Source organism: Corythoichthys intestinalis, chromosome 11, assembly GCF_030265065.1.
Source record: "Corythoichthys intestinalis isolate RoL2023-P3 chromosome 11, ASM3026506v1, whole genome shotgun sequence".
Taxonomy (NCBI): domain Eukaryota; kingdom Metazoa; phylum Chordata; class Actinopteri; order Syngnathiformes; family Syngnathidae; genus Corythoichthys; species Corythoichthys intestinalis.
The window spans coordinates 39,144,700-39,171,476 of NC_080405.1; the positions used below are offsets into that span (position 1 = coordinate 39,144,700).

Here is a 26,777-nt window from a genome sequence, read left to right on the forward strand (position 1 = left end):
GCAAAGTTGTTTATTGTCACAACCACAAAACGCACATTGAAGCGAGTGCAACCAATGCCGATAAAGATAACAAAAGGGAGAACCGAAGAGAAATTGCATGCAAAATGATCGATATGTATGAGGAGCTATTTTGGACGAGCTCTCAATTTGACTCAGTGACCTACATATCGTTCACATCATTGTACTCAAAGGCGCCAATCTGCTCCAGTTTCAAATTGAAGCCGAGCGCCTTTCCCCGTTTCTGGCGGCGAATAAACACTTAAATGAAAAAGTTTTGAGTGCACATTTTAATTCCGTGGCAGAACTTTAGCGCGTTTCCGGACATTTTATTTACGCGAGGCTTCAGAAGTTAGCCTTTACGACAACAGTGGACATTTTGAGGCGGGTGATGGCGCCAAAATCAAACTCAGCTGATGCAGATGACAGACTCGGCGTTTTGCCTTTTTGTTCGAGATATACGATCCATTTAAGAAATGTTCGCTGTTGTTTCATATTAGATGAATATTAAACACGTAAAGAAGGAATGAGTAAGTTATTGGTTGCATGCTGACCTAGTGGCTGGCTATCACATCTGCCTCACTGTTCTGTTGTAGTACGAGGTTTGAATATCAGCGTTTCTGAGAGAGGTTTGCATGTTCTCTCGCACATAGGCGTATAATTTAAGTCCAAATTTAACCCTTTATCCAATATGTGATGTCCACATACAGTATGTATGTACAGTAATTATTATAATTATTGTTGTCTATACTGAAAAAAAAAAATCAAAGTTAAAGAAATGATAACAAAAACAAAATCAAAACAGAAAAACCCTCCTATTATGGCCCCAATAACGTTCTAATAAATAAAATGGCATTAATCATACAAAATATTTTAAAAAATATTTTTTGTTGTTTTAAATTAGAAATAATCCATTTGAATAAATATAATGCTTGCAGTTTCATCTTTAAAAAAAAAAAAAAATTGATAAATAAATATATATAATAGGGCTGTCAAACGATTAAATTTTTTAATTGAGTTAATCACAGCTTAAAAATTAATTAATCGTAATTATTCACAATTCAAACCATCTATAAAATATGCCATATTTTTCTGTAAATTATTGTTGGAATGGAAAGATACGACACAAGACAGATATATACATTCAGCAGATTGTACATAAGTACTGTATTTGTTTATTATAACAATGAATCAAGATGGCATTAACATTCCGTTAAAGTGATCCATGGATAGAAAGACTTGTAGTTCTTAAAAGTAAATGTTAGTACAAGTAATAGAAATTTTATATTAAAACCCCTCTTAATGTTTTCATTTTAATAAAATTTGTAAAATTTTCAATCAAAAAATAAACTAGTAGCTCGCCATTATTGATGTCAATAATTACAGAATGCTCATGGTGCTGAAACCCATAAAATCAGTCAGACCCAAGCGCCAGCAGAGGGCGACAGAACACCAAAAAACACAAGTAACAAGTGGACATGACACCGTGCTGTCATTTTAATCTGTTTGAGCGGGCCATGTGTGTTAATTGCGTGAAATATTTTAACGTGATTAATTAAAAAAAAAATTAATTACCGCCCTTTAATGCGATAATTTTGACAGCCCTAATGTATAAATAACTTATTTACTTTTCATTCTATACAAAATGTGAAAGAAAAAAGCAAAAAAGAGACACTATTAGAGGTGTGCAAAATTTCCGATTCTTAGATTATTCGCGATTCGGCCGTGGAAGATTCGAGAACGATTCACAAACATCCAAATTCCGATTATTGAAATATGCCAAGTAAAGCGGAAGTACAACACACTCAGCGCGCCGCGCGGTCTTCGGGACGGAACGGAGCGTGAGTAGCTAATCATTATGCTTCTCATTAACCGGCCCCTCGGGTAATGCCAACGCTCAACTCACGGCTCTAGCTCAACTCATGCCACGAGATAAAAAAACACAACAACATACCTGACTGCTGCCGAAAAGCTGCGACAAGTACAGCTAAGCTACATAATGTTACGGTAGATATCATTTATATAGGACTAGATGGATTATAGACTCGGTAGCGGTAGCAGCACATCTGCAAAAATCTAGATGCGGGCGTTAGTAAACGGCCGCCATCTTAAAGCAGTAAACTTCCCTGCAGTGCTGTTGTAGCTAACCTTCCAAGCAAACCTAATTAACTTTTTATCTAAAATACTCCTAAATCGGTAAAATATTGACTTGAATCTATCTTTAAAATAGTTTTAAAACTTTCACATGTCAAAAGTAGACAAAAGGGAAATTATGGAATAACGGGAGCAATTTTAACAACTTTAACGGTTGATTCACAACATTAAATTAATTGAATGTAGTTTAAAGCTGCTGATACAGAATGGGGACTGGAGTTTTTTTATCTAATGTTATTTTTGTATATTTGTTTACTGCTATATGTTAACTTGATACTGAAATAGTAGTTTGGTTTAGCCTGAGAGTATTTTTGAACAATTTTGGAACTAATGTACAAAACTTTATTTAAAAAAAAAAAAAAAAAAAAAAAAAGGAGGGGGGTGCATCAATAATCGTTTTATAATCGAATCGGAGCCTCTGAATCGTAATCGAATCGTTAGGTGCCCAAAGATTCCCAGCTCTAGACACTATAGTTAAAAAATCCTAAAAATACATAAATAAGAGAATATTTGCAATCAAAACCATTCATATTTGGTTCACTGAACCCTCTTAAATTTGAAGTGCCTATTCTTGTTTGTGGTGAAAATTCAATATGCAACAGGTAGGAAAATGTTTCCTCTGTGCAGAAAAATTTGCGGTCCACAGTTAAAACAGCATAAAACGTATTGGAAAATGAGAAATAATTAAAAAAAAAAAAAAATTACAATGGAGACATTAAAATACAAATTAAAGGAGTACAATTCTTTATCAAACCTATTTGGCAACTGTACAACTCCTGCAAAATTTGATTGTGACGTTATTGTGCAACTTTCGTTAGACTGTTTGAGGTAGTATCAAAACTTTGAGAGGCTACGTGTGTAGTCCAACTCTAAGCCTGTCAGCTGTTTAGGAGTCATATGACAGTCAGGAAAAAAAGAGCTCTTCAAACTCGTCTAAAATTGATTAAATGCGCCCAGCGATTGACTAGCGACCATACAGGATGTCATGAACTCGCAGCCTGCTCTGTTAGCTGTGGCAAAGGCTGCAGGATAGCCACGACACTAACAATAAATGGATGGAGTGAGTTTTACATATTTGTGATGTGTTTTCCAGAGGCGGAACATGGCTACGCTTCACTACTTCCTCCCAGCCCGACACTGTCCGATAAGAGAAGCAAACAGAAGAGCAAGAAGACAGCTGCTGGTGGAAATAGGTGAATTAATACACTGCATCACACACACAGCTGACAAGAGGGTGTGGTGTGCTTGTTTGACTGAAGCGTGGTAGTTATTTCCATATTTATTTTAATTAACCCGCCTTTCATGCCATTAATGCAGATCCGTGCACAACGAGCTGGAGAAAAACAGGTGATTAATATGGTAGTGTTTGGAAAAATGAGCCGAACATGGATGACTTGCAGTTGTACAAACTGTTTCAGTGTTTTGCAGGCGAGCACAACTAAGGCAGTGCCTGGAGCAGCTCAAAAAGCAAGTTCCTTTGTCGTCAGACTCTATGAGAAACACCACTCTCAACCTGCTCAGGCGAGCCCAGTTGCACATCAAGGTAGGAAAATAGAAACCCTCCTTATAGTAAAACATGTGTGAACCATACATGCAATGTAAGAAACATATGTTGAACAACTATCTAACAAAAACTAACCAGAAAATTGTATAAATGCTACTTGTATAAAATTCTAATTTCATTATTATTATAGTCAAGGCTTGCACAGAAGCAGTAGCTCTTGAATAAAACAATTAGTCTTTTGAAGGAAGACTGTAAGAATCAACGGATCATTTCCATAAACAAATATTGAGCACAATGAGCAGAACAGCATGTCGACCACACAGTTCTGGAGTTTGGGTTTCAAATCTTGGCTCTGACCTTCCTGTTGGATTACTTGGAGACTCCAAAATGTATTTTGAGTTGTCAGTGTGAATGCATGTTAATAAAAATGAAATCTGTCCTAGGTGTACCCAGCCTGTTGCTGCTTGACGGCTATTTAAATGAGGACGAGAGCTATACATAATTGGTTGGTTGGATTGTGGCGATTTAACAGCATATGAACAAGTCCTTGATTAGTTATATTGAGTTCATTTTGTCTACATTTATAGATTAGTTGATTTTTTTATCAGCTGATGGAGCAAATGGATCTCAAAGTTTTGATACTACCTCAAACAATTTGATCCCTCAGCTGATAAAGACGTGTCACACCAACACCAGTGACACTCTGATGAAGGCGGAGGTAGTCGCCGAAACATGTCAGTTAAATAAAAACCTAAAACAATTGTCTGTGATAAAAGAAAATATCAAATCCTTTATTCGTTTTTTTTTTTTTTTTTTTTTTTTTTTTTTAAATAAGTCAATGCGTCATACATAGAAATGTGCAAAATAAGTAATTTATGAGACAAAATCTTAGTACAACTTTCCAACTAGTTGTGGTTATACAGTATAAATGTTTTAATTTGTGGCCGAGAAGTGTTTTATATACAAATATGTGCTGAATGACATCTGCATTCAGAGAAGAGAAACACTTATTCTTTGTTTGGTCAGAGACTTGCCATTTATTCATTGGCGTGTGTGTTTTGGGATACGATCGTTCCTAAAATAACCGCAGTAGTTCCGATATTCCGATGTTGTGCTCCTCTACAGCCATAATAAACATATTGTTAAATGAAAATCCTCTGTCAGCGATAAATAACACTGATCATCATAAATTCTGTAAAGGCACAATAGACTGATTTACCAAACAATTTAACATTTTATAGACAAATGGGACTTTTACTAGTTTTACTATGGTCAGTCTTCAGAGTTGTCCCCCTCGTGTTTGGGAATGTCTCCATTGTCCTTGTGTGATTCTTATTACAGAAGCTACAGGAGCAGGATGAGCGCGCGGAGCAGCTCAAAGATCGTCTGCGATGGGAGCAGAGGGAGCTGCGGGTACGTCTGGAGCAGCTGCAGCGAGGGGCCGAGAGGATGAGGAACGACAGCCAGGGCTCCACCATGTCGTCAGAGAGGTCGGACTCGGACAGGGGTGAGTTTTAACTCATTAGCCACTAGAGGTGTGCAAAATTTCCGATTCTTAGATTATTCGCGATTCGGCCGTGGAAGATTCGAGAACGATTCACAAACATCCAAATTCCGATTATTGAAATATGCCAAGTAACGCAGAAGTACGACACACTCAGCGCGCCGCGCGGTCTTCGGTACGCAATTAGGGACGGAGCGAGAGTAGCTAAACATCATGCTTCTCATTACCCGGCCCCTCGGGTAACGCCAATGCTCAACTCACGGCTCTAGCTCAACTCATGCCACGAGAGATAAAAAAAAAACAACAACAACATACCTGACTGCTGCCGAAAAGCTGCTACAAGCCAAATTATGTTACGGTAGATATCATTTATATAGGACTAGATGCATTATAGCTTCGGTATCGTTACCGGCACATCTACAAAAAACTAGATGCGGGCGTTAGTAACGGCCGCCATCTTAAAGCAGTACACTTCCCTGCAAGGCTGTTGTTGCGAACCTTCCAAGCGAACCTAATTAACTTTTTATCTAAAATACTCCTAAATCGGTAAAATATTGACTTGAATCTATCTTTAAAATAGTTTTAAAACTTTTACATGTTAAAAGTAGACAAAAGAGAAATTATGGAATAACAGGAGCAATTTTAACAACTTTAACGGTTGATTCACAACATTAAATTAATTGAAAGTAGTTTAAAGCTGCTGATATAGAATGGGGACTGGAGTTTTTTATTTACTGTTATTTTTGTATATTTGTTTACTGCTATATGTTAACTTGATACTGAAATAGTAGTTTGGTTTAGACTGAGAGGATTTTTGAACAATTTTGGAACTAATGTACAAAACAAATTAAAAAAAAAAAAAAAAAAAAGGAGTGGGGTGCATCAATAATCGTTTTATAATCGAATCGGAGCCTCTGAATCGTAATCGTAATCGAATCGTTAGGTGCCCAAAGATTCCCAGCTCTATTAGCCACTAAGGTTTTATCCACAGTAGTTTGTGTATTTTCCTTTCTGTGGACCGTTTAAGTGAAAAGTATTAATTGGTGTGCCCCCTAACCTTTATTGAGCCAGGACACACATTTTACATTCTACTCATGGCACATCACAAAATGCCACATTTCAATTAAAGGTGTACCAATCGATCAGTTGACCAATTGATTAGGGCCTATTTCATGAATTTTGGTGGATCAGTCGATCACAAAAAATATCTTGTTCGCCTATTGCCTCTAGATTCAGATAGGTACATTACTGCTAGCATTTGGTCGCATTTTAGGTTATTAAAATATGTGCATAAGTGTAGTTATTTGGTATTATCATACTTTCCGACCCCATCATAATGTTTACAATTGTCATGCTTGCCACACTTTGCTACGTTATTGTGTGAAGGAGTGGAATTTGTATTGACGTTCCATATCGTCTCGGCCGTTAGATGTCCTCATAATTCCGTCCACTATCACGTGTTTTGTGAATACGCACATTTGGCTCACATTCAAACTGTTCCAGCTTTAAAAGGTATTAAGATGCGAAAAAGAAAAGACTTGGAGACCTGATAGTTCTCTTCAGAAATGTATCCATTTCATCAAACTTTGTGATTTTCTTTTTTTCCAACCAAAATCTTCTTTTCCTTTCGGCTTTTCCCTCGAGGGTTCGCGACAGTGAATCAGTTGACTCAATCTAACCCTGTCCTCTGCTCTCACGCCAACTACCTTCATGTCCTCTTTAACTACGTGCATTTTAATTTTTGGTAAATTGTTCATAATTCATTAGTTTGGAAATTATTTTGAAAGAACTACTCTATGTGCAGTTAAAAAATATTGTAAATGTTCAGTGTTTTACAATAAAACAAGATTGATTGGAATATTACCAGACCCCAAAAATGATGAACAGATTTTTTTTTTTATTTGAAAGCTTTATGTGGTTCTTAAACATTAAAAAAAATGTTTTTTTTTAAATTGCATATACTTATGTTCTCTAAATTGTTTCATAAACATTGATACATTAAGCATAACATGGAGTTCTCCTGGTAAAACAAATATAAAGTGAGCTTGAACACAATAAGATTTAAAAAAATTTTTTTATTTTTTTTTACTACAATGAGGTACAGAAATGATTATATCAAATGTGATACATTTGGCAATATAGAGTTAAAGGTGCACCCTTTTCCAAAATCGAGGATTAGAAAATGGCACTCCTACTTACAATACCTAAAAAAAATAAAAATGTCTTGTTAGGGAAACTCGATAAGGAACTTTGTCTTCTTTTGAAAAGGCAATGTGCTGCAGAACTGGTTGGTTATTAATGATATTGAAAGTGGATTATGTAGAGATGAACCTAAAATAAATACACTTCCATCCTGTTTGACGACGCATGTTGTATACTGTTTTCAGAGGACGTAGAGGTGGACGTGGAGAGCATTGTGTTTGATTGTATGGACTCGGAAGAGCAGCACGTGCCATGCGGCGCTGCAGATCACTGTTACTCTACTATGGACAAAGCTTGGCTATGACAGCAGCTATCATCATCATGACGGCAGGGGAGAGAGAAGGGAGGCGACAACATTCCAAAAATGAAAAGGGTGAGGACAATAATACTGCACAAGTGAACGAACCCTTTTTTTCTTACAAAAGCAGTTTTTCAACATTGTTTGAATGTTATACCGCAAGCGTAATCATGTTAGTCGGTTCTGAATGAGCTGTATCTATTTGCACTGAAGAGCAGTTCACATCACTGGGCTAGAATATCTGTTCAAAAAACATATCCAAGTCATGAGGATTCATTCAGTGGGTAAGGGATTTGTTTTAGAAAAAAAAAGTCCCCCCCCAAAAGAAATGGAAACTTTTGACTTTAATATGCCTACAGTGACTTCAGCCTTAAACTAGAATTGGTCTAGTTTCTTTTATTTTTAAGCTTCTCCTAAGCATTACAGTATATCTCAGTAAGGCCACAAGTGGCCCGCACTTAAACATTAATCTTTGTTATGGTTTATATACACCATGTCATTTTGTTTTCTTTTGTTGCACACAAACATCCTCACATTGCACTTGTCTTTTCTCTTAAGAGTTGTGAGTATATCGAAAGTGAAGATACAGGTAACAGAAATGATTTGGTGGTCATTATTGCACAATTCTGTGACTGTGCCTTAAATTCATTTAGTGTACTTGCACACTCTACTGACTAGTCTGTGTGAGTTTTGATGTGTTGGATGGAAAGCATCAATACTTGCACAGCCATGGTTCTTCTTGATCACTTCTTTAGATAATGGTTTGGCTGTATTACATGTATGTATTATACTGCTCTATATTTAATAACCGAAGGCACATTTTGCCCTCACCTTTTGTATCTATATGCAAAATGCCTTATTACCTTTTTAATGCCATTTTATGTATGCGTTCACTCTCTCCGCCCAGTAATATTATGTAGCATTTTTTTTTAAATGGTGTAAGCTTTTTTTAATGAATAAATATTTTCTATATTTAAAGAATCTTTATTTATTCAACACACACAAAAAGTTAAAAAAGATGGTGTCCATTTATCTTCAGTATATTCAAGTTATTTTCTGATCACATTGTAATCTTTGTTTTTGGTTTTATTCATAACTTTTTTGAGTGCTCAATTTTCTGTCAAGCATTACAAGGCAGCCATGACAGTCTTGGGTTTTGTTCAACTAATACAATCATTTAAAATTACATACAATAATGAGGTAAAATGTACAATGATTTGCATTCAGCATTCATTTGAAATGTTGACCATAAAAGCAAAAAAGATGGGCTTGAAAGCGACAGGAACATTTTCTAATAAGCACCTGTGAGCTGATTTGTAGAGGAACACGATTAGGATGACTGACGAAGGTACAAGTGGGCTGGAAGAGGCTTGACTGGGGTTGTCACATGTTCCACCCACCCCATTAGCGGTTTGCTTCCTCACAGAGGCCTTTAGTCGGATCAGTCAACACAATGCATCGCTGCACTGAGGAAAGTTTAATGACAAGTCTCCCCGAAATCCAGGGCAAAGGAATCATCACACGTATTGTTTCTTCTGAGCCTGTGAGGCTAAGTCTTTGGCTTTCTCCTTAGCTGCCAGCGCTGTCTCTCTTGCACGCTCTGTTGCTGCTTCTGCCAAACTCCTTGATGGCGTTTCACCTGCACAACAAACAAATAAAGACAATGCAAAACTCTCAAAGCTGCATAATCAATGTAAAAAAAAAAAAAAAAAAAAAAAAAAGTTGTATCGCATTAAAATCAGCAGGAATCCAGACGTGCCAAAATTAGACTATTTAAACTCCTCTTCCTTAAAATTTTATTTAACTTATTTATTAAGGCAGGTCAATTGAGAGTAAACTATTCCAATGAAACCCTTTTTAACACAATAAAAATACAAGATGGTCATGGCTCACAATTACATAGAAGACTAGGGGTGTGACAAAATATCGAAATGATATATTATGATACTTTGTATCCCAAAAGGTTATCGATATGCTCCTGCCAAGCATTGAGATATTGTTGTGAAAAGGTGTCAATGTCTAAAAATAAATAAATAAATAAAAATGAACCAACAAGTTGCTACTAACATTTTCCACCATAATAGTGTCTCAGATAACTCTTAAGGCTGCATTGAGGGTGCTTGACGACCAATCCATTTAGACTGGAAACGTTTGTTCATTCGAAACCAGAGCATTCACAGTCATTATGTCCGATTTTCAGGGCATTTACAGGTCACTCGCTGTTCATTTTAGGGCATTTACAGGTCATTTTCTGTTGTGTTTGAGTCACTGCCTATTCATTTGGGTGATTCCTAGGTCATTTCCTGTTCTGTAACTCAAAATAAACAGGAAGAGACTCAAAACACCCCAAAATCGACAGGAAGTAACTGAAAATGAAAAGGTAAATAACTTTAAATGGCCCAAAATTAGCTCATTGCCTGGCATTGGCTGCCACTACCGGCCATAGACGTTCAATCCGTTTGAAGTGGGAGGGATGGCAGCGAATGACCTCCAAGTTCAAACGGATTGGGCATCTACTAATGATAAACTCATTCCAATTCACAGCAGAAGCTTGTTTTTCTGTTTATTAGTTGCAGAACATCAGAGAATGATTTCCTGACCAATGTATCGATAATTGTATCGTCAGATCATTGTTATCGTGAGGTTTGTATCGCAAATCGTATCGTATCGTGAGGTACCAAGAGGTTCCCACTCCTATAGAGGACTATATAACATTTAGAAGTGAGTTCTTAAAACTACAGAAATAAAGGGATCCAGTTGCAGTTGATTTTGAATATTCAAACTTTGGACCAGTCTTACACAACTGGGGCTTTGTGCAATCATTTAACGATTTACAGGAGTAACTATTGTTATAAGTAACTATTATATAACTATTGTTGATAATTAAAACAAACCTGATAAAGACCTGGTGTCCACATATGGTCATGTAGGCCTCAATATTAACATTTAGTAAACAAGTGTGCTTACGCACTACGAATCGCTGCTACCCCTCCCAGTCAAAATAGATTGGATGTCTAGTGCCGTCAATGGCACTGTAATATAAGAATCCACAATCAGTCCTTCCATAAATTAGACGTCCATCGTTTTGGACGGCAGCCAATGAGTTAAAAGATTGCCCTACATGGGATTAGGCATGTGCCGGTGTGAGATTTTGACGGTACGATAACCGTGAGCATAAATACCGCGGTTTTACGGCATCACAGTATTGCAATTATAGCTCCAAAATGTGTTGTTTTGAGAGGTATGGGCTAAAAAAAAAAAAAAAAAAAACTTTTCTGAGATTTTTTTATTTTTCAGAAAATATTTGCAACTTGGAACATGAATATTATGTTAAAATAAATAAACAAAAAAATATTTTAAATAAATAGAACTTATAGACTACCCACAGCCACAGCTCAGGTTGCTCAAGATTGGAGCAAGAACTAAGTTAATTGCTCTAAAAAAGTAAAATACTTTTAAATAAAATTGAAAAATATTGACTGTACTTTTTTTTTTTTTTTGAGGGGGCAAAAGCTCAAATTGAAGTTTCGCCATTTTCAGCTACTGTGTCAACTCTAGTCTACATGTCATGCGTTTGTGTTAAAAAGACGCAGAATTCATAAGTCAATAAGTTAAAAATGGATAAGTTCGTTAAAATGTGAATATTGTTGTGTCAAGATTTCATCTAAAAACACTGGGAGTGACACCTCTCCTTGTCCAGCGAGCGTACCATTTGTGCTTAGGGCAAGATCATCTGTCGCAATTAGCGATCTTTGATGTTATCCCTTTTCCTTCATTCAAGCTTGTTTCTCAGTGCCAGTGGCCTTGAGATTTATAACCTGGACGAAGTTGCTCTCCCAGCTAAGACTAGGCTAACATTTGTCTTTGTAAGTGTTCAGTTAATTTGTATTTTGAATTTGAAAGGAAAATGTGTGTTTTGTTTTTGGCGAACTTTTTCATGGATGACTTCCTCACTTTCTGTTGTGTTTGTGCTAACAAAGCTACTCACACCTGTAAAATACTATTGTACAACGTTTTAAAACTGTATATTTCGGTTACCATGATTTGAGACCTCCATAAATTCAAGAAAAGTACGCCTTTTGTTTGGAGTGTTTCTTTTTTGGTGTTTAGCAGAATACCGTCACTTGCCACGTTTACATGGAGCCAAATATTCCAATTACAATCGGTTTAGATGTTCAAACCGCATAAATAAGTTCCATATAAACACTTCATTCGGAATGAACAGGCCCAAACCGAATGGAATTTCATTCCGATTCACAGGGGTGGAATATTCCTTTTCCCAAACCGATTAGAAGTAAAATTATATCATGTAAACAGGGAAGCGGAATGGTGTCTGGTTGCGTTCTTTCTGCACATGCTCCGTACTGACGTGGTGACGTCACTTGGTGACGTAAGTAACGTCACTTGCAACATGGCTTCCAAGCACACGCACAGCGCACCCACACAACTTTTTAAATGAACGGCGTGTCATTCTGAAGTTTTGTTTCCACTCGAAAAGTTAAAACAGCAGCTGATCTGACGATCGATCTCCATGTTTTGCAATGTGACGCTTTGTTTTGATTAATCTGCGCATGTCAGACGGCAGTTGTCAAACGTCCTTTCGGAATAAAGGCAGACACATGTAAACGCTGGATCGGAATAGATGAAGTGACATGTAAACAGCTGATCTGAAATGTCCATTCGGAATTATTTGAATCGGTATGAATAAAAGTCAGCATGTAAACGTGGCTACTGACACACACACATCAACAACCGGAGAGGGAGGGGTGAGCGCTGCCGCTCCAAGATACTTCTGGCTGCATTTTTGAGACTTGTAAAATAGCGAATACCATACTACGGTATGACGGAAAATTTTAGTGGTTTTGAAACCGTGACGTTTTCATACCACGGTAAACCTTGAAACCGGTAACCGGCACATGCCTACATGGGATACTATATAAAAGAACTAGGGCTGTCAAATCTATCGCATTAACGGGCGGTAATTTAAAAAAATAATAATTAATCACTACAAAATATTAAACGCAATTAACGCATGCGCGGCACGACCCACTCACGCATCGCCGCATTCAACCTATAATGGTGTCATTTTACCAGTATGCAGGGTTAAAGGCAGGGTCTAAAGAGTGGAGTGGATTCTAGCAGCCTTTGCAGCTGAGCTTTTAATTGGCTAAAGCCTTATAATTCCTCCCACAACAATCAGAAATATTGTGGGAAGCAATGTGGGGAAGAATAGCAGTAGTTGATCTTTTCTTAACACCCTATGTTATTCACAAGGCAGAGAAGATATATCAATTGGTGCCACCACGTACAGTCATGGTTGCACTTCCCATCATGCATTTGGGCAGAACAGTTCAATTGCCACAGTATCATTTACTGAAAGCTCAACAAATACACTAGATGGCAATATTTAGTCACAATATACAAAGTCACATTTATCCTTTAAGAATTACAAGTCTTTCTATCCGTGGTCCCTCTCACAGAAAGAATGTTAATAATGTAAATGCCATCTTGTGGATTTATTGTCATAATAAACAATACAGTACGTATGTTGAATGTATATATTCGTCTTGTCTTATCTTTCCATTACAACAATAATTTACAGAAAAATATGGCATATTTTAGAGATGGTTTGAATTGTGATTAATTACGATTAATTTTTAAGCTGTGATTAACGATCAAAAATTTTAATCGTTTGACAGCCCTAGTATATATCCGTCTTGTGTCCTATCTTTCCATTCCAACAATATTTTACAGAAAAATATGGCATATTTTAGAGATGGTTTGAATTGCGATTAATTACGATTAATTAATTTTTAAACTGTGATTAACTCGATTAACTAAATTAATCGTTTGGCAGCCCTAAAAAGAACACTATCTAGTTGCGAAATGAATCATGGTCAGACAGTTAAAGCAGCTCATTGAATGTTCTACATACCTTGCATTTTGGCCAGCACATATTCAAAACCCTTCATGGTCTTAGTAACACTCTTCTTAAACCTTGCGAGACCAAATTCCTGCAAAGACACAAGCACATATTGAACTCTTGACTAGCTTCACTTTAGCCTTTCTAATCTTGGCATACTCGAAGTTATTAGAGATCTAATTATTCAAAGTCATATCCAAACAATCATTCCCTTGTATGTCGGTTAGTGTGTCATGCTCTACTGACCTGAACAGCTCTCGAGAGACCATACACGTTGGACGAAATCCAAGCCTCTCTATTTATTACAGTCCAGCTGCCATTCTCAGGGTTAATTCGATATTGGCATCGCTCTTCCACAGACTGGTGGCAAAAAACGAAAGCATGTAAAACATGAAATTACTTAGCGTAGATATAAAAAGTCAAAACCTTGCCCAGACCATTTTTTTTTCAATACAAACTGGAGCCTGGCATAACTGGACAACTCTCCAATTCTGTGGGTGTCATACCATAAGACGAGCATGACTAATGTTCCACGTCATCGTGGTCATCGTTCTGTTCTGAGGGTCCACAACGGAGTCCTCCACGATGTACGCACAGCTAGCCATGTGCTTTGGAAGATAGCGTTCCATCCAGCGTGGCGCCCGGCTCGTTTTGGTCAAAAGACGTCTGGAAATGAGGCAGTTGCTGGGGGTTACCTCTCGGAAAATGATGTCTTCAGTCAGAACATGGTTACTGAAAACAAAAAAAAAACAAATTCATCAGAATATTTGGACTGAACATTCAAGATAATTAGCAACTGGATGTCTCGAATAGTATGGTGTGATCCAGCACACCTTCAACCCTAATGAGAGTTAGAAAATTGATGGATAGGACAGCTAGACCAATTAAGCGAAGGTACTTGCATTTCAGTACTCATTATTATATAAAATTGATACCTTATAATACTATTACATCTCCCAACTTGTGAGAAAAATGTATTTAAAAAAATCATTGTTCAAAGTGGCAAAAAGTTGCACCTTAGTTTGGTTTACTACACTTAAAATATTTAGTTTTGAAATGTCACATTATTAGTGGAAAGAGTTTGATTGAATGATCTTGCCATTTTATGATGCAAAATGAAACATTTAAAATACATGAATTACACATCGTATTTTCACACATTATTTGACAAACTTTAGATTCATATTATCAGCCAAGAAAACATTTAAGTACAGGTACTTCCCAGGTTACGACGTGCCTGACGAACCCGGGGTCTTGTCTGCCATTGTCTCCAGTGTTTTTTTTAAAGTCGCTGCACAATGTAGTGTGTGTTTGAGCTCTGTATTTCTCTCAGTGCAACAGCTGTCAAGTTTCCCTGCAAATATTTGTTTCGCCAATAAGAGGGGCTGTTGTCTCACTAAGGTTAATTGAAAATTTACATGATGCACATTTTTTTGTGTGCATTGTTTTGGTTGTCCTGTCATTGTACAATTTTTGGGACTATATTGTTAGTAATTTTTTTACAAGTTCAATTAAAATTTATAAGTTTAACTACAGTGAGCCCACACCCAATCAGGTCGCTTTCTGTTTTCTACTAAGGAAGTAAGAGTCCAATGCAGCAAGCAACGGTGCAGCGTAAGCAGCTCGAACTCATCTCAGTTGCTGAAATCAAGCTCTAAATAAGCTTCATAAGTCTCATTGACTTACCTGTTTGTTCACTTGCAGACCAAAGTGATCTACGTTGTGTCTGTGGTTTAAAAGTAAACTGCAGTGAACTCCATTGAAACAGGAACTCTCAAGTCTCCACTTGTGAACAACCCAGCATACTCAGTGTACCTTTTTCACCATCCATTCAAGTGTACATCTTATTTTTTACTTTGTTTAATGACGTATTATCAGTGTTTTTGGATGGTTATTTTGAGATTTAGGGAGTATTTAGGGGGTACTTAAAGGGTTGATTCCACTTCACTTCAAATACGGGTTACGTTGCCAGCGAAGGACCGGAACTCGTTCGTAAACCGGGTACTACCTGTGTATACTGTATTTTGACTATGCTTATGTGAGGACAATCTGGTATAATAATAAACTTGCTTGTTGCCGTATCAAAGCTTGTTTTGTCTCAAGAGAAATACCACGAGACCAAGGGAAGGTTATTTAGAGTAATGTCATTTAATTCACATTGAACAATACTGAACGCACTTTGTTGTAAGATGAGTCAAGTCAATAATACACGAATGGACAAGGGTCTTGACTTTGAACTCACCTGTAGGGGTTTGGATACCGTTGCCAGAAAGCAACGCAAACTTGGTCCCAGGAGCATTTCAGTAAACCTGCGCAGCAGAAATACTTGACCATTGTTTCCTCCGGTTAGTATGGAAACAACCTGTGGCGACAAACCGTGAGATTTTCGGAGATTTTAGAGAACTATATCATGTTCCACATAAGAAAAGAGCAACTATGACAAAATGTGTGATAGTATCAAAAAGCTATTCTGTATCTCGCCTTATGGCAAACACGTTTATTGAAAGAGCACAGCACTTTAGAGAGTTAGTCTATAACCTTAGGTTGCGCATACGAGAACATGGTGATAATGATTCAACTAAAAATGTACAACTAAATATGTACAACATGGTCGCTGTCACGTACACTACTGTATCACGTCCGCACTCTACTACTAGCATAGTTAGCACGCGCTAGCCTAGCTTACGTCAAATTATGAATGAATCCAGTAGACTGATAACTACATGCATTCTCATAGAAGAAAAATAAATCCGGAATCGCGATGGGAAAAAAAATAATTACCTGTGTCGTAAGAATCTTCATAGGGCGAATACTTTCATTTTATTGTAAACAAGCACCAGTGCGCATAGCAACACCGATTTGTCCGTGTGTGCGGCCAACGCAGTCAAATACCACAAGGCAAAGTGGAAGGTCACACTTTGACGTAATATCCGGTGAAAATATAAATGCGATATCTTGTTTGGACCACTTGAGGGTGTAAAAAGACTGGTGTTTTTATGCTGCCCCTGAAACTACCTTTATTCACCTTGCACGTGTATTCTCAGTAAACTGTGTGGAGTAAGCATCTAAAGCGGACAACAATATTATTATTTAAAAAAAAATAAATGAATAAATAAAAGAAAATACAAAAAATAGAAAAAAACTTTTAACAAATTTATTTAGATTTGAGGGTGATTGATTTACTGAATTACTGTATTCTACTTTTGGCTATAGTGAGTACTCTATGGATGGGTGGCTGGGTGGGGTGAAGGGAATAGTAGATAAAAGCCAATTACTTCTAAATGAGTCATTTCCGATTTTTCTGTTCATTGAAATGTTTCTTTTTTTTCCCTACGAATAACATTAATGAATAAGTTATGTTTTTCTATTCAGCATGATAAAATTAATAAATTAATTCATGTTCTTTGTAAATGAATAATTGTAGATACATTTAAAATACATATATTTTTAATTTTATTACCAGAATAAACTATTTTATGTACAGTACTCAACACATTTGTACTTGTTCTGTTTGTTTTTCCATTCATTTACCAAAATACAAGCAGACCCATCAGTCCATTTTATAGCACTATTTTAGCCCCTGAGCACAAATGAAGGAAGTAGGACTGTCAAACGATTAAAATTTTTAATCGAGTTAATCACAGCTTAAAAATGAATTAATCGCAATTCAAACCATCTCTAAAATATGCCATATTTTTCTCTAAATTGTTGGAATGGAAAGATAAGACAAGACAGATAAGTACATTCAACATACTGTACATAAGTGCTGTATTTGTTTATTATAACAATAAATCCACAAAATGGCATTAAAATTATTAACATTCTTTCTGTGAAAGGAATCCACGGATAGAATGACTTGTAATTCTTAAAGGATTAATGTGAGTTTGTATATTGTGACTAAATATTGCCATCTAGTGTATTTGTTGAGCTTTCAGTAAATGATACTGCAGCGACTTAACTGTTCTGCCCAAATGCATGATGGGAAGTGGCGCAACCATGACTGTGTGAGGTGGCTGCAAATGGTATATCTTCTCTGCCTTGGGTACAATACAGGGTTTTAAGAAAAAGTTAAACTCCTATGATTCTTCTCCACGTCGTTTCCCACAATATAAATAGTTGTTGTGGGAGAGATGTCAAAGCTTTTGCCAATCAAAAGCACCACCCCAATGACTGCTTGTATCTACTCCACTCACTTGATGATGCCTCTTAGCGCTGTATATAAGTAAAACTGTGCTATTGTAGTCTGTTTGCTGCAGTGCGTGACTGGGTCGTTCCGTGCATGCGTTAATTGCATTAAATATTTTAACGTGATTAGTTTAAAAAAATAATAATTTCTGCCCGTTAACACGGTAAATTTGACTGCCCTAGTAGGATGAGTTGTTACTTTTATTTACCATCTACCAAAATGTCCATTCTTACATTTTCCAGACAAAGCCAGAACCGATAGAAGACCGAGGAAGGACAGTGGCCACATCAGGAGAATGATGCTGAAAATATAGCAAGGTAGGAACCAAAGAGTAGTTTTTGGATGTGGTGTGAGAGATTTGACCAGAAGCTCTTATCTGTTTTGTTGTTTGGATCTCATATGGATGTGAGTGACAACGGTTTTCTGTCTATATACAGTATGTGCTTTGTCGAAGTGGATACGGCTTTAACTTTTGCCCTGAGTCAAAGAAGGCTCCAGCTCCCCACCACCCTGATATGACCAAGCAGTTAGAGAAAATGGGAGACTGTGTCAATAATACAGCGCATAATAATCATAATGGGTTACCATTTTGCTCCAAATTGTCCAGGAAAATAGGTCTCTAGATAAATTGTCAATAAGTCCTACTATAAATGTAAGCTGTTGTTTGTTATCGTGCCCTGGATTGGCTGCAGACATGTGGGTGGAATTGGCTACAACCCACCATTGACCCTCATCAGGACAAACAAAAAAATAGCTGCATCATTCAAAATAACAGACGTTAAGAGTAAATGCATGAGACGAATAATCTGAAAGCAGATTGCGTGACACAATTGTTTTGTGCTGGTAAATAAATAAATAAATGAATAACAACACACAACCAAACAGCATATTAGTTAAGTGAACACTGTGAATGTCAATTACATTTGTTTGCTTGCCTTTAAATTATAATCACTTTTAAGCACTTCTCACTGGGGAACAAATGGCTAATGAAGTAGGTATGATGACAAGGTTCCTTAAAGCATCTCAAAGAACATCCAATGCATGGCACATTACGTGTCTCTTTTCCCTCCCCAGATGATCTAGGCCAAAGACTGCATATTCTATATGTGACTCTCTGGAGCATAAAGAAATGAGTAGGCTAAACCATGAAATCCATCCAGTGGGTGTTTAGCTATCCCTACTCTGGCTACAGGCTTTTTATTTACAGGAAAAGAAATACAGTACACCCTCAGCATAAGCCACAATTGTTTTCTTTTCAAATTCTTTATTTGCGTTTAAATCCTCTGTTGCATTGTCCAGAAAGCAACCCAAAAGTTTATGGGCGGGGTTATTTAGCTCAACAAACTGTTTTTCTGTGCCTGTTTGTATGGGGCTTATATGCCTGACACCACAAGCTGCTGTCTTTGTTGTTTTTACCCACACTTACAATGACACAGTTATTGAGAGACATGGTGTTACACTTTTTCATTGATAGTTTAACTGATGGGTGTAAGCTGTCTTATTGATAAAACACAACCAGCAAAAAGCACATGCACTTCGGAAGCTGAGTTATTAAAAAAAAAAAAAAAAAATCAAGATTCTTAATCGAAATCCCTTTTAAAAGCACTATTGCACACTTTCCAAGACACCTTGTTCCACTTTATTCATATGATTCCTTTTTTCACTTCCATCATAAGGAATCATGGCTGTGCATCTGATCTGGAGCACTTTCAGGTCAAAATCATTAAGTTCCTGTGGAGACAGCGAAGCAGCAGCAACCTTCTGTGGAGTCCTTAAATGGATTTGAATGCCACTTGGTTTGCAGTAAACTCCTTCACAAAAAAAGTCATCTTAAAAGAAATGAATTTTTGAAAAAATTAATTTGCCTTGTAATTACAAGAACAACTTTTTCCTACTTGAAATAGGACACATAGTTCAATAAATGCAGATGATAAGTCATGTGCATTGATAAGTAACACTTTATACAGATTACAGGAGTAGTTAACACACTAGTGCGCATTATTTGAAAACACTGCGTTCACTATGAACATTCACAAATGAAATAATTGCTTTACATAAAGCATGATGTAAACTCAAGGCCAGTTGGTTGAGGTCAAAAGGCTACATTTGTACCAGGGATGGGCTTAAGAATCTGTTCATTGATCAATTAAGCGTAATAAATTCTGTGCATTATATGAAAATATTGAATGATCACATCAGTTGAGACAAAATGGAGTGTACTGCTTATTTGCCACCAGCGGAGATGCTGTTATTCAGACTCAATTTGTTTTTAGACTATGAAAAACACAATGACATGACAGCTACATCCATGCTACCAATTTCTCCAGGAAGCAGCCGGGGGCAGACTTGCCATAAAGGAAAAACAGACAATTGCCTTGGGCCCCGAGATTTCCAAGGTTCCCGAAATGTCTCATAAACTGAATAATAACATTCATTCATTCATTTTCCATGCCGCTTTTCTTCACGAGGGTCGCAGAGGTGCTGGAGCCTATCCCAGCTAACTACGGGCAGTAGGCGGGGTACACCTTGAATTGGTTGTCAGCCAATCGCAGGGTACAAACAGACATAAAACCATTCATGCACACACTCATACCTGCGGACAATTTAGAGTGTTCAATCAGCCTACCACGCATGTTTTTGGGATGTGGGAGAAAACTGGAGTCCCTGGAGAAAACCCACGCAGGCACGGGTAGAACGAATGAAAACATTTTCTTAGATTAAAAGCAAAAAAAAAAAAAAGTTCTAATTTACACTCTTAAAACCTAAGAACAAAATGCCAAATCAATCATTGTTTCAGTGCGCCTGCTGCTTCTAATGCAATGGACTATTCTATCATCATATTGCTGACTTAATTCAGGACAATGACTGTTTAACCAACAACAGCAAGAACCAGACCAGGCCAGTTGCAGTAGTGCTGCTGTCAGTGTCAGCTAAGGAGGACGTAGGAGATATGAAGTGGAGAGTGACATGAGTGATGCTTTTCATCACATGAGTTATTAAGCAATCCAAATGGTCTACTACACAATGTTGATTAATGCTCTTATCACTTACAGTTAAAGCGTTGATCATTTGTAAATTTAGTCTCACTCAGAAAATATAGAATTTTCTTAAACTCATCCTTTGTTTATGATGATAACCATTAATATTGAAAAAACCTTTGCAGTACACTGATGGGAAAGGACCCTTGACTGAGTTTTCCAAATGAATAAACGCACCACTGCATGCAGCATTATTTTTCTCAATACAGCACTGACATGGAAACAGCAGTTCAGAACATTCAGAGAAAAGGATTGACTGAAAGAAATTCTCCAATTTTCTTAGAAAAATATCAGAGAAATTTTGACGAATGCCCATCCCAAATTTGTACCACAGTTGCTGCAAAATAGCAACATTTTCCAACGTCTCCCGGCTTCTCATACAGCAGTCGGCGGGTGTCCACCATTACGACCGTTGAGCGTTTGTCGCCTCATAGAGCGAGTTCTAAAGGACCCCTCGGGATGGAAAGAATCTGGCTTATCCTCACAGCGGAAAACCATTAAGAATCCATTTCTATAGTTCTTATTCATCCAACCGTAGAGGAGCGGGTTAGCAAAAGTGGAACACATAGCGACAATATGGAACACTGTGTAAATCAATTTATACTCCTCGAACATGAGAACCAGGTCCAGATCGCTGGCCAGCTGAAATACATGGAAGGGCAACCAGCAGATGGCAAACACTACCACCACCAGAGCCAACATCTTAGTGGTCTTTTTGCGACGCATGATGCTATCATTGCGAGTAGATGGGCTGATGTGATTCTTCAACTTGACCCAGATGCAAATATAAGCATAACTGATGACTGCTAGAGGGATAATGTACTGTAGAAGCAGCATGGAAAGGCTGTAGATGACGCCATCCCTGCCGGTCCCGTGCGGCCACTTCTCGAAACACACGGCAAAGTGTAGATTAACGGAGGGGATCTCTTCATAGCGGTACTCTCTGAAGATAGCCAGGGGTGCCGCCAGGATCGCTGAGATGGTCCAAGTGAAAGCCATGATGAGAAAGCTGGACTGCCACGTGAGGCGCTGGCCCAAGTAGAAGACGATGCAACGGTACCGCTCCAGAGCAATGACCGTCAGAGTCAGGATGGATACATGCACGCTCAGAGCCTGGGCGAAGGGCACCATATGGCACAGCAGCGCACCGAACTTCCACTCATCTAGCAGGGTGTAGACCAGCGTGAAGGGCAGGCACAAAGTGTCCACCAGCAAATCTGCGAGTGCCAAGTTGGCAATGAAGAAATTGGTAACAGTTCGCATGTTTCTGTAGCGGATGATCATGTAAATAACAAGAGCATTCCCGAGAAGTCCCAGCAGGATGATGAGAGAATACGCTGTGATGAGGGTGATCTGCACTGCAAGGTGCTTGGTAATGTCTGAGTGGAAACCATGTTGGTTTAAATCCATGCTTCCATTGGGCAGATTCAACAAACCGACTTCATCAGGCTCCCATTCTGCCGTGCTGTTAGATGCATCTGCGGGGCTCATTTCTTCTCCAGGTTGTGCCAACACCTGAGAGTGAAACGGGCCCGCCTTGCTTCTGTCAAGGACAGGAAACAACAACAAAGAAAGTCACTACAAGTATATTTGTTTTTTGATACCAATTACTGTCATATTTTTTGCACTGGAATCATAGACCATCAGCCCACAACCCAAATCCTCAGTGCATATATCCTAAACAAAGAATGGGAATTTTTAGTCCTAATTCCTCAGTGGCCTTCCACAATCAAACACTTCAAACTGAAAATGAACCTCAGCCTCATTTTTTCAATGTGGGTCATCAAAACATCTTTGCTGTTTGTTTCCAACTATAAAGCAATTTCTTCTTGTCTCTCATTATGCAAAACACAGCTGTCACTTGAAATAACCTGCAGCATTCCAACCCAGATATGTTGTAGTAAGTAAACAAAGTGGAAATTTCTTGCTCCCCATGCACCCACTTTATTGCGTAACTACTTAATCCAAGATAAATCATGAAAAAAATCACTCTTTTTTTGCAAAGAGCATCACAATTTGAAAACAGTAATTGCTGCTCTTCACGCCTCTTGCTGCAGTTTTCAGTATTTACTTCCACCTGCTTCCACTCTAAATGAAGTATCCTCATTAGTAGAACATATTCAGATGATAATTAGTGTTTTTTTTTTTTTTTTTGTCTATACACATATACCTCCAGATTAATTATGTGCATATTGCTAATTTTTCTCTTTTCTTTTTTCTTTTCTTTTTTTGTAGGGGATATTACATTGCCCAACTTTTCTTATTTGGTTTGACACCCACCCCTTTGCCAGTTCATAGACTAGACGAAACGATGATGTCAGTCATGAATGCATCATTTGAACTATAGATGCACTCTATTCAATTAAAGAAACATGAAACATTTTGAACATGTAAATATCATTCATTTTTAAGCAAATGAAATCCCCATAATGCATAACACACTATTCCACTGTTTTACTTTCAAGAGGACACTATAAGATTTTATTTTGCCCCCAAGAGAACTACTTAACAAATCAGGCACGCATCCTTGATGACGTTTGGATTTATACAAGGAAATGTGTATCATTATTTCTGGGTAAATGCATCCATGTTTCTTAGATGTAATGACATGTGTTTGATCAAAAATTAAAACTCATGCAAACGTTAGCTGTGACATATAAAAAGCAATGTAAAACACGATAACTTGCATGAGGAATTTTGCATGAGGAGGCTGCGTGTGTCCTCTATTATGTTTACAACACAGCGGGCAAGCTGCAGGCGACATTGGCTTTTCAAAGAATTGACAACGTGTTAAAGCATCCCTCTCTGGTCACCATGAATGTCCATAGAAGTCAGCCAATATGTTTTATACATCTGCTGGAGTGAAATCTACAAATAAAAGTCATTCATTTAATTGGAATGTTTTAAAACTGACCACGTGCAAGAAATTGAATAATCCTACTGCGTGCGTAATTTCTCTCCATCCAAGTGAGTAGTAGGTAGCCGATACAAGACTTCCTTATAAAACATATTCGACAGGTGAAAATCGCTCGACTCCGTCATCGATGAAGTAACCCGTGAATGACCCGTATTTGGACTTCTTTTTTTGCGCGCTTATATCCCCAAATCCTACAAACAGCTGGTTTTGAGGTTGCGCTGACGCAAGTGAAATTGGACAATTCTTAGCCCAGGTTATAAAATAGTCGGTCCCCTCATCAAAAGTTTAAAAGCACATTAACAATGGACTTACCCTCCGCTTTATATGTCGTGTCCAAAGCGCGTCTTGACTCGACAGTGTCATGAAACATGCCGGGGTATGCCAAGCTCCTCCCAAATTGAGCGCATGGTGCGCATCTTGGTGGCTCACGCTGCGTCCCCTAGGCGGGACCGCAACACAAAGTATCAGGACATGCAGGTCGGAACTAAACCAAACAAGGCGGTTATCTATTAGGAAGGTCTTCATCGTCAAGTGTGAGCCGTCGAATGGAATGCAAGTTCAAACCATAATTAACTCATTGCCTGCCATTGACAACTATAGTCGGCCAATTCATTTAAACTGGGAAGACTGTCTGTGAATGCTAATTTTCAGTGCATTTGATGGCGTTAGGGTTGGCAGTGATCATGCGATGGCAGCCTCTCCTATTCAAATTGGATTTGACGTCCAATGGACACATATGGGCACAAACAGGCCCGAATCTAGGTTTACCCACCAGAGTGGGCACTAAGAAATCTTGAGGGGGCACCCCAATGCAGGCTTTTTTTACCCTCTGGATTTCTCCGGGCTTGGGACCGGCGCAAGTAGGATACTGGCTTGTGTCCCGTGTAGACTGCATTAATTTGGGGGGATTTATTTATTTATTTTTATTATTTTTTTTTTTTCCGTTCATCTATCTACTTATTCTCGCAGTCGGCGTGATGTCACGATGACGTCATCTCGCATAGCAACGTGTCGCCATTTTGAAATGGGGGCACGCACAGGTAAACATCCGTAGATAAACGTTGTCTGAAATTCATATATTTCAGTGGTGTTTTGCGTCTTTTTGTCATAAAAACGTCTTAAACACGACTTATTATTATCACGAGCAGTGTTGGGAGTAACGCCATTATAAATAACGCCGTTACGTAACGGAGTTATTTTTTTCAGTAACGGGGTAATCTAACTAATTACTTTTTCCGGCGTTACCGTTACTGACGGTCAAAAGCGGTGCGTTACTTACTCTGGATAAATTGAAGAAACTACCAGCCGTGTCGAGTCGACTCTCTGCTCTGTTGATTTGTCATCCAAGACTTGGGGTGCGTTCAGGTTCGTGAATAGCGCATGTACTTCTGACTCCAAGCTGTTTGTCCCTGCTCATTCAATTAGACAATGCTTCCCAAAGTTTGGTAACGTTTCTGTGTTTGCTACACCTGATGCTAGCCTCGTTCCCATCTCTCACTGTCAGCCAGCAATAATTCTGCTTCCATCTTGAGGACGGCAGACGCTTTGAAGGTGACGTGAATTGTCGGGAAACGAGCCTACCTAAATGCAGCCCCTTGAGAGATGCGATGGAAGTGATTGTGATTGGCTGAGGGTTAGAGTCATGTGTCGTAGTAAGCCAATCAGAGCCGTTGATTTCACAAGCAAACCGGAACAGCGCGTGCGGCAAACACACACACGCAAAACAGATGCACAGGGTCGGGATGGCAGAGCATTCAGAAGAAAATTTGTCCTTTAAGAGGTGGAGATATAGACACTATTTCAAGTTTGTCGAAATTAAAGGAAAGAACCTGCATGTAATGTGTAATTTATGTCCCGGGGCAAAGCTTTTGTCGACATCTGTGGTAAGCAATTCAAATCTGCTGAAGCACCTTACAAGTTAATTACCTGTCTGTTTTTCTCTATTCCACTGACTCGAATACTGCTCAGAAAATTTCAAATTCTTTGACATACAACAAGTTCTTTTTAAAGTAACGGAAATAGTTACTCTCCCTGGTAACTAGTTACTTTTACTATAGAGTAATTCAGTTACTAACTCAGTTACTTTTTGGAAGAAGTAGTGAGTAATGTAACTAATTACTTTTTTTAAGTAACGTGCCCAACACTGGTAGTGAGTAATGTAACTAATTACTTTTTTAAAGTAACGTGCCCAACACTGATCACTAGTCACTGCTAACAGACGCGAGGAGCCGATACAACTTAAAATAAGCGTATATTGGCCTGCAAATCTGCCCATACAAAGTTGCAGCTGTTAGCCGGATAAACAATCCAATGGAATTGCCTGCAATGGAGTTCGGAAACATCTACAACTACCTCATAAAATCACCCAGTAAGTTTACCTTTATCAATCACGTGGAATATGTACTGTGTGGAACTAAGAAAACTGGTAGTATATACGGAGTGATTATTTCTGCCGTAACCGGTAATTTGCCTCCAAGCGTTATTTAGCCATGAACACGTCACGGCAAAATAACCAATTCCCACCAGGCCAATAATATACCGATTGACCGATCAGAGCAGTTCACAGCAAAAGAAAAATAACGCTTTGCGAGTTGTCGGTTACGGTAATAATAACCACTGCCTAGTCTATTGAATAGTAGCAGCTAATTGGGCAAAAAAAAAAAAAAAATCGATTAAATTTTACTCATCAGTAATAAAATGTCGGCTGCAACCGTAAATGTGCCTGGATTTAGGTTCCCACTGGTGAGAATGGTCCACGAAACAGTCTTCTTTTACTGTTCCTCGATTGATTGCTTTCAGCCATTTGCTTGTCCTTTTCTTCTCACGAGGAAGAATGAAGAACATCAAATGCGGCTCCGAACTCTTCCTTGTGTTACAACCCGCAACACGGCAACTTTTAGTCATTCCGACGGAAAAAAAGACCGCAAAAAAGACAAAAGTTCAACGTGTTTGTACTACAATGCACGACAGAGCAACTTGTGACTCGTATTTTGCCCCCATTTCAATATGGCGACGCTTTGTTGTGGCTGGTGACGTCATGAATGCCCGGATGTC

The 26,777-nt window shown here is 38.2% G+C and overlaps 3 protein-coding genes across 10 annotated transcripts in view; 1 reads left to right on the plus strand and 2 right to left on the minus strand.

Moving 5' to 3' along the window:
* The window catches only part of mxd3 (MAX dimerization protein 3), a 14,346-nt gene extending 1,926 nt beyond the window's left edge, over positions 1-12,420 (plus strand). For 3 of the 7 annotated variants that reach the window (XM_057850929.1, XM_057850928.1, XM_057850927.1), the window contains 5 exons: positions 3,245-3,344; positions 3,469-3,498; positions 3,570-3,694; positions 4,997-5,162; positions 7,547-12,420. In XM_057850929.1, coding sequence (XP_057706912.1) covers positions 3,254-3,344; positions 3,469-3,498; positions 3,570-3,694; positions 4,997-5,162; positions 7,547-7,665 — 531 coding nt within the window. In that variant the 5' untranslated portion in view covers positions 3,245-3,253 and the 3' untranslated portion in view covers positions 7,666-12,420. Of the gene's footprint in view, positions 1-13; positions 528-3,244; positions 3,345-3,468; positions 3,499-3,569; positions 3,695-4,996; positions 5,163-7,546 lie in introns of those variants that run through there. The other 4 variants (XM_057850924.1, XM_057850925.1, XM_057850930.1 and 1 more) reach the window with 3 other exon arrangements.
* On the minus strand, positions 7,257-16,522 carry prelid1a (PRELI domain containing 1a). 2 transcript variants are annotated; one of them, XM_057850933.1, is made up of 6 exons: positions 16,370-16,487; positions 15,825-15,944; positions 14,089-14,314; positions 13,829-13,942; positions 13,595-13,673; positions 7,257-9,298 (listed from the first exon to the last, which is right to left on the minus strand). In XM_057850933.1, the coding sequence occupies exons 2-6, from the start codon at positions 15,914-15,916 to the stop codon at positions 9,177-9,179; spliced, it is 633 nt and encodes a 210-aa protein (XP_057706916.1). In that variant the 5' UTR covers positions 15,917-15,944; positions 16,370-16,487; the 3' UTR covers positions 7,257-9,176. The 2 variants fall into 2 exon arrangements, with proteins under 2 accessions (XP_057706916.1, XP_057706915.1); XM_057850932.1 differs by having other exon boundaries at positions 7,258-9,298; positions 16,364-16,522.
* Positions 16,523-18,986: 2,464 nt separating this feature from the next.
* Positions 18,987-24,071, minus strand: npy7r (neuropeptide Y receptor Y7). The gene is made up of 2 exons (XM_057850921.1): positions 24,036-24,071; positions 18,987-22,349 (listed from the first exon to the last, which is right to left on the minus strand). The coding sequence occupies exon 2, from the start codon at positions 22,295-22,297 to the stop codon at positions 21,182-21,184; it is 1,116 nt and encodes a 371-aa protein (XP_057706904.1). The 5' UTR covers positions 22,298-22,349; positions 24,036-24,071; the 3' UTR covers positions 18,987-21,181.
* Between the last annotated feature and the right edge of the window lie 2,706 nt (positions 24,072-26,777).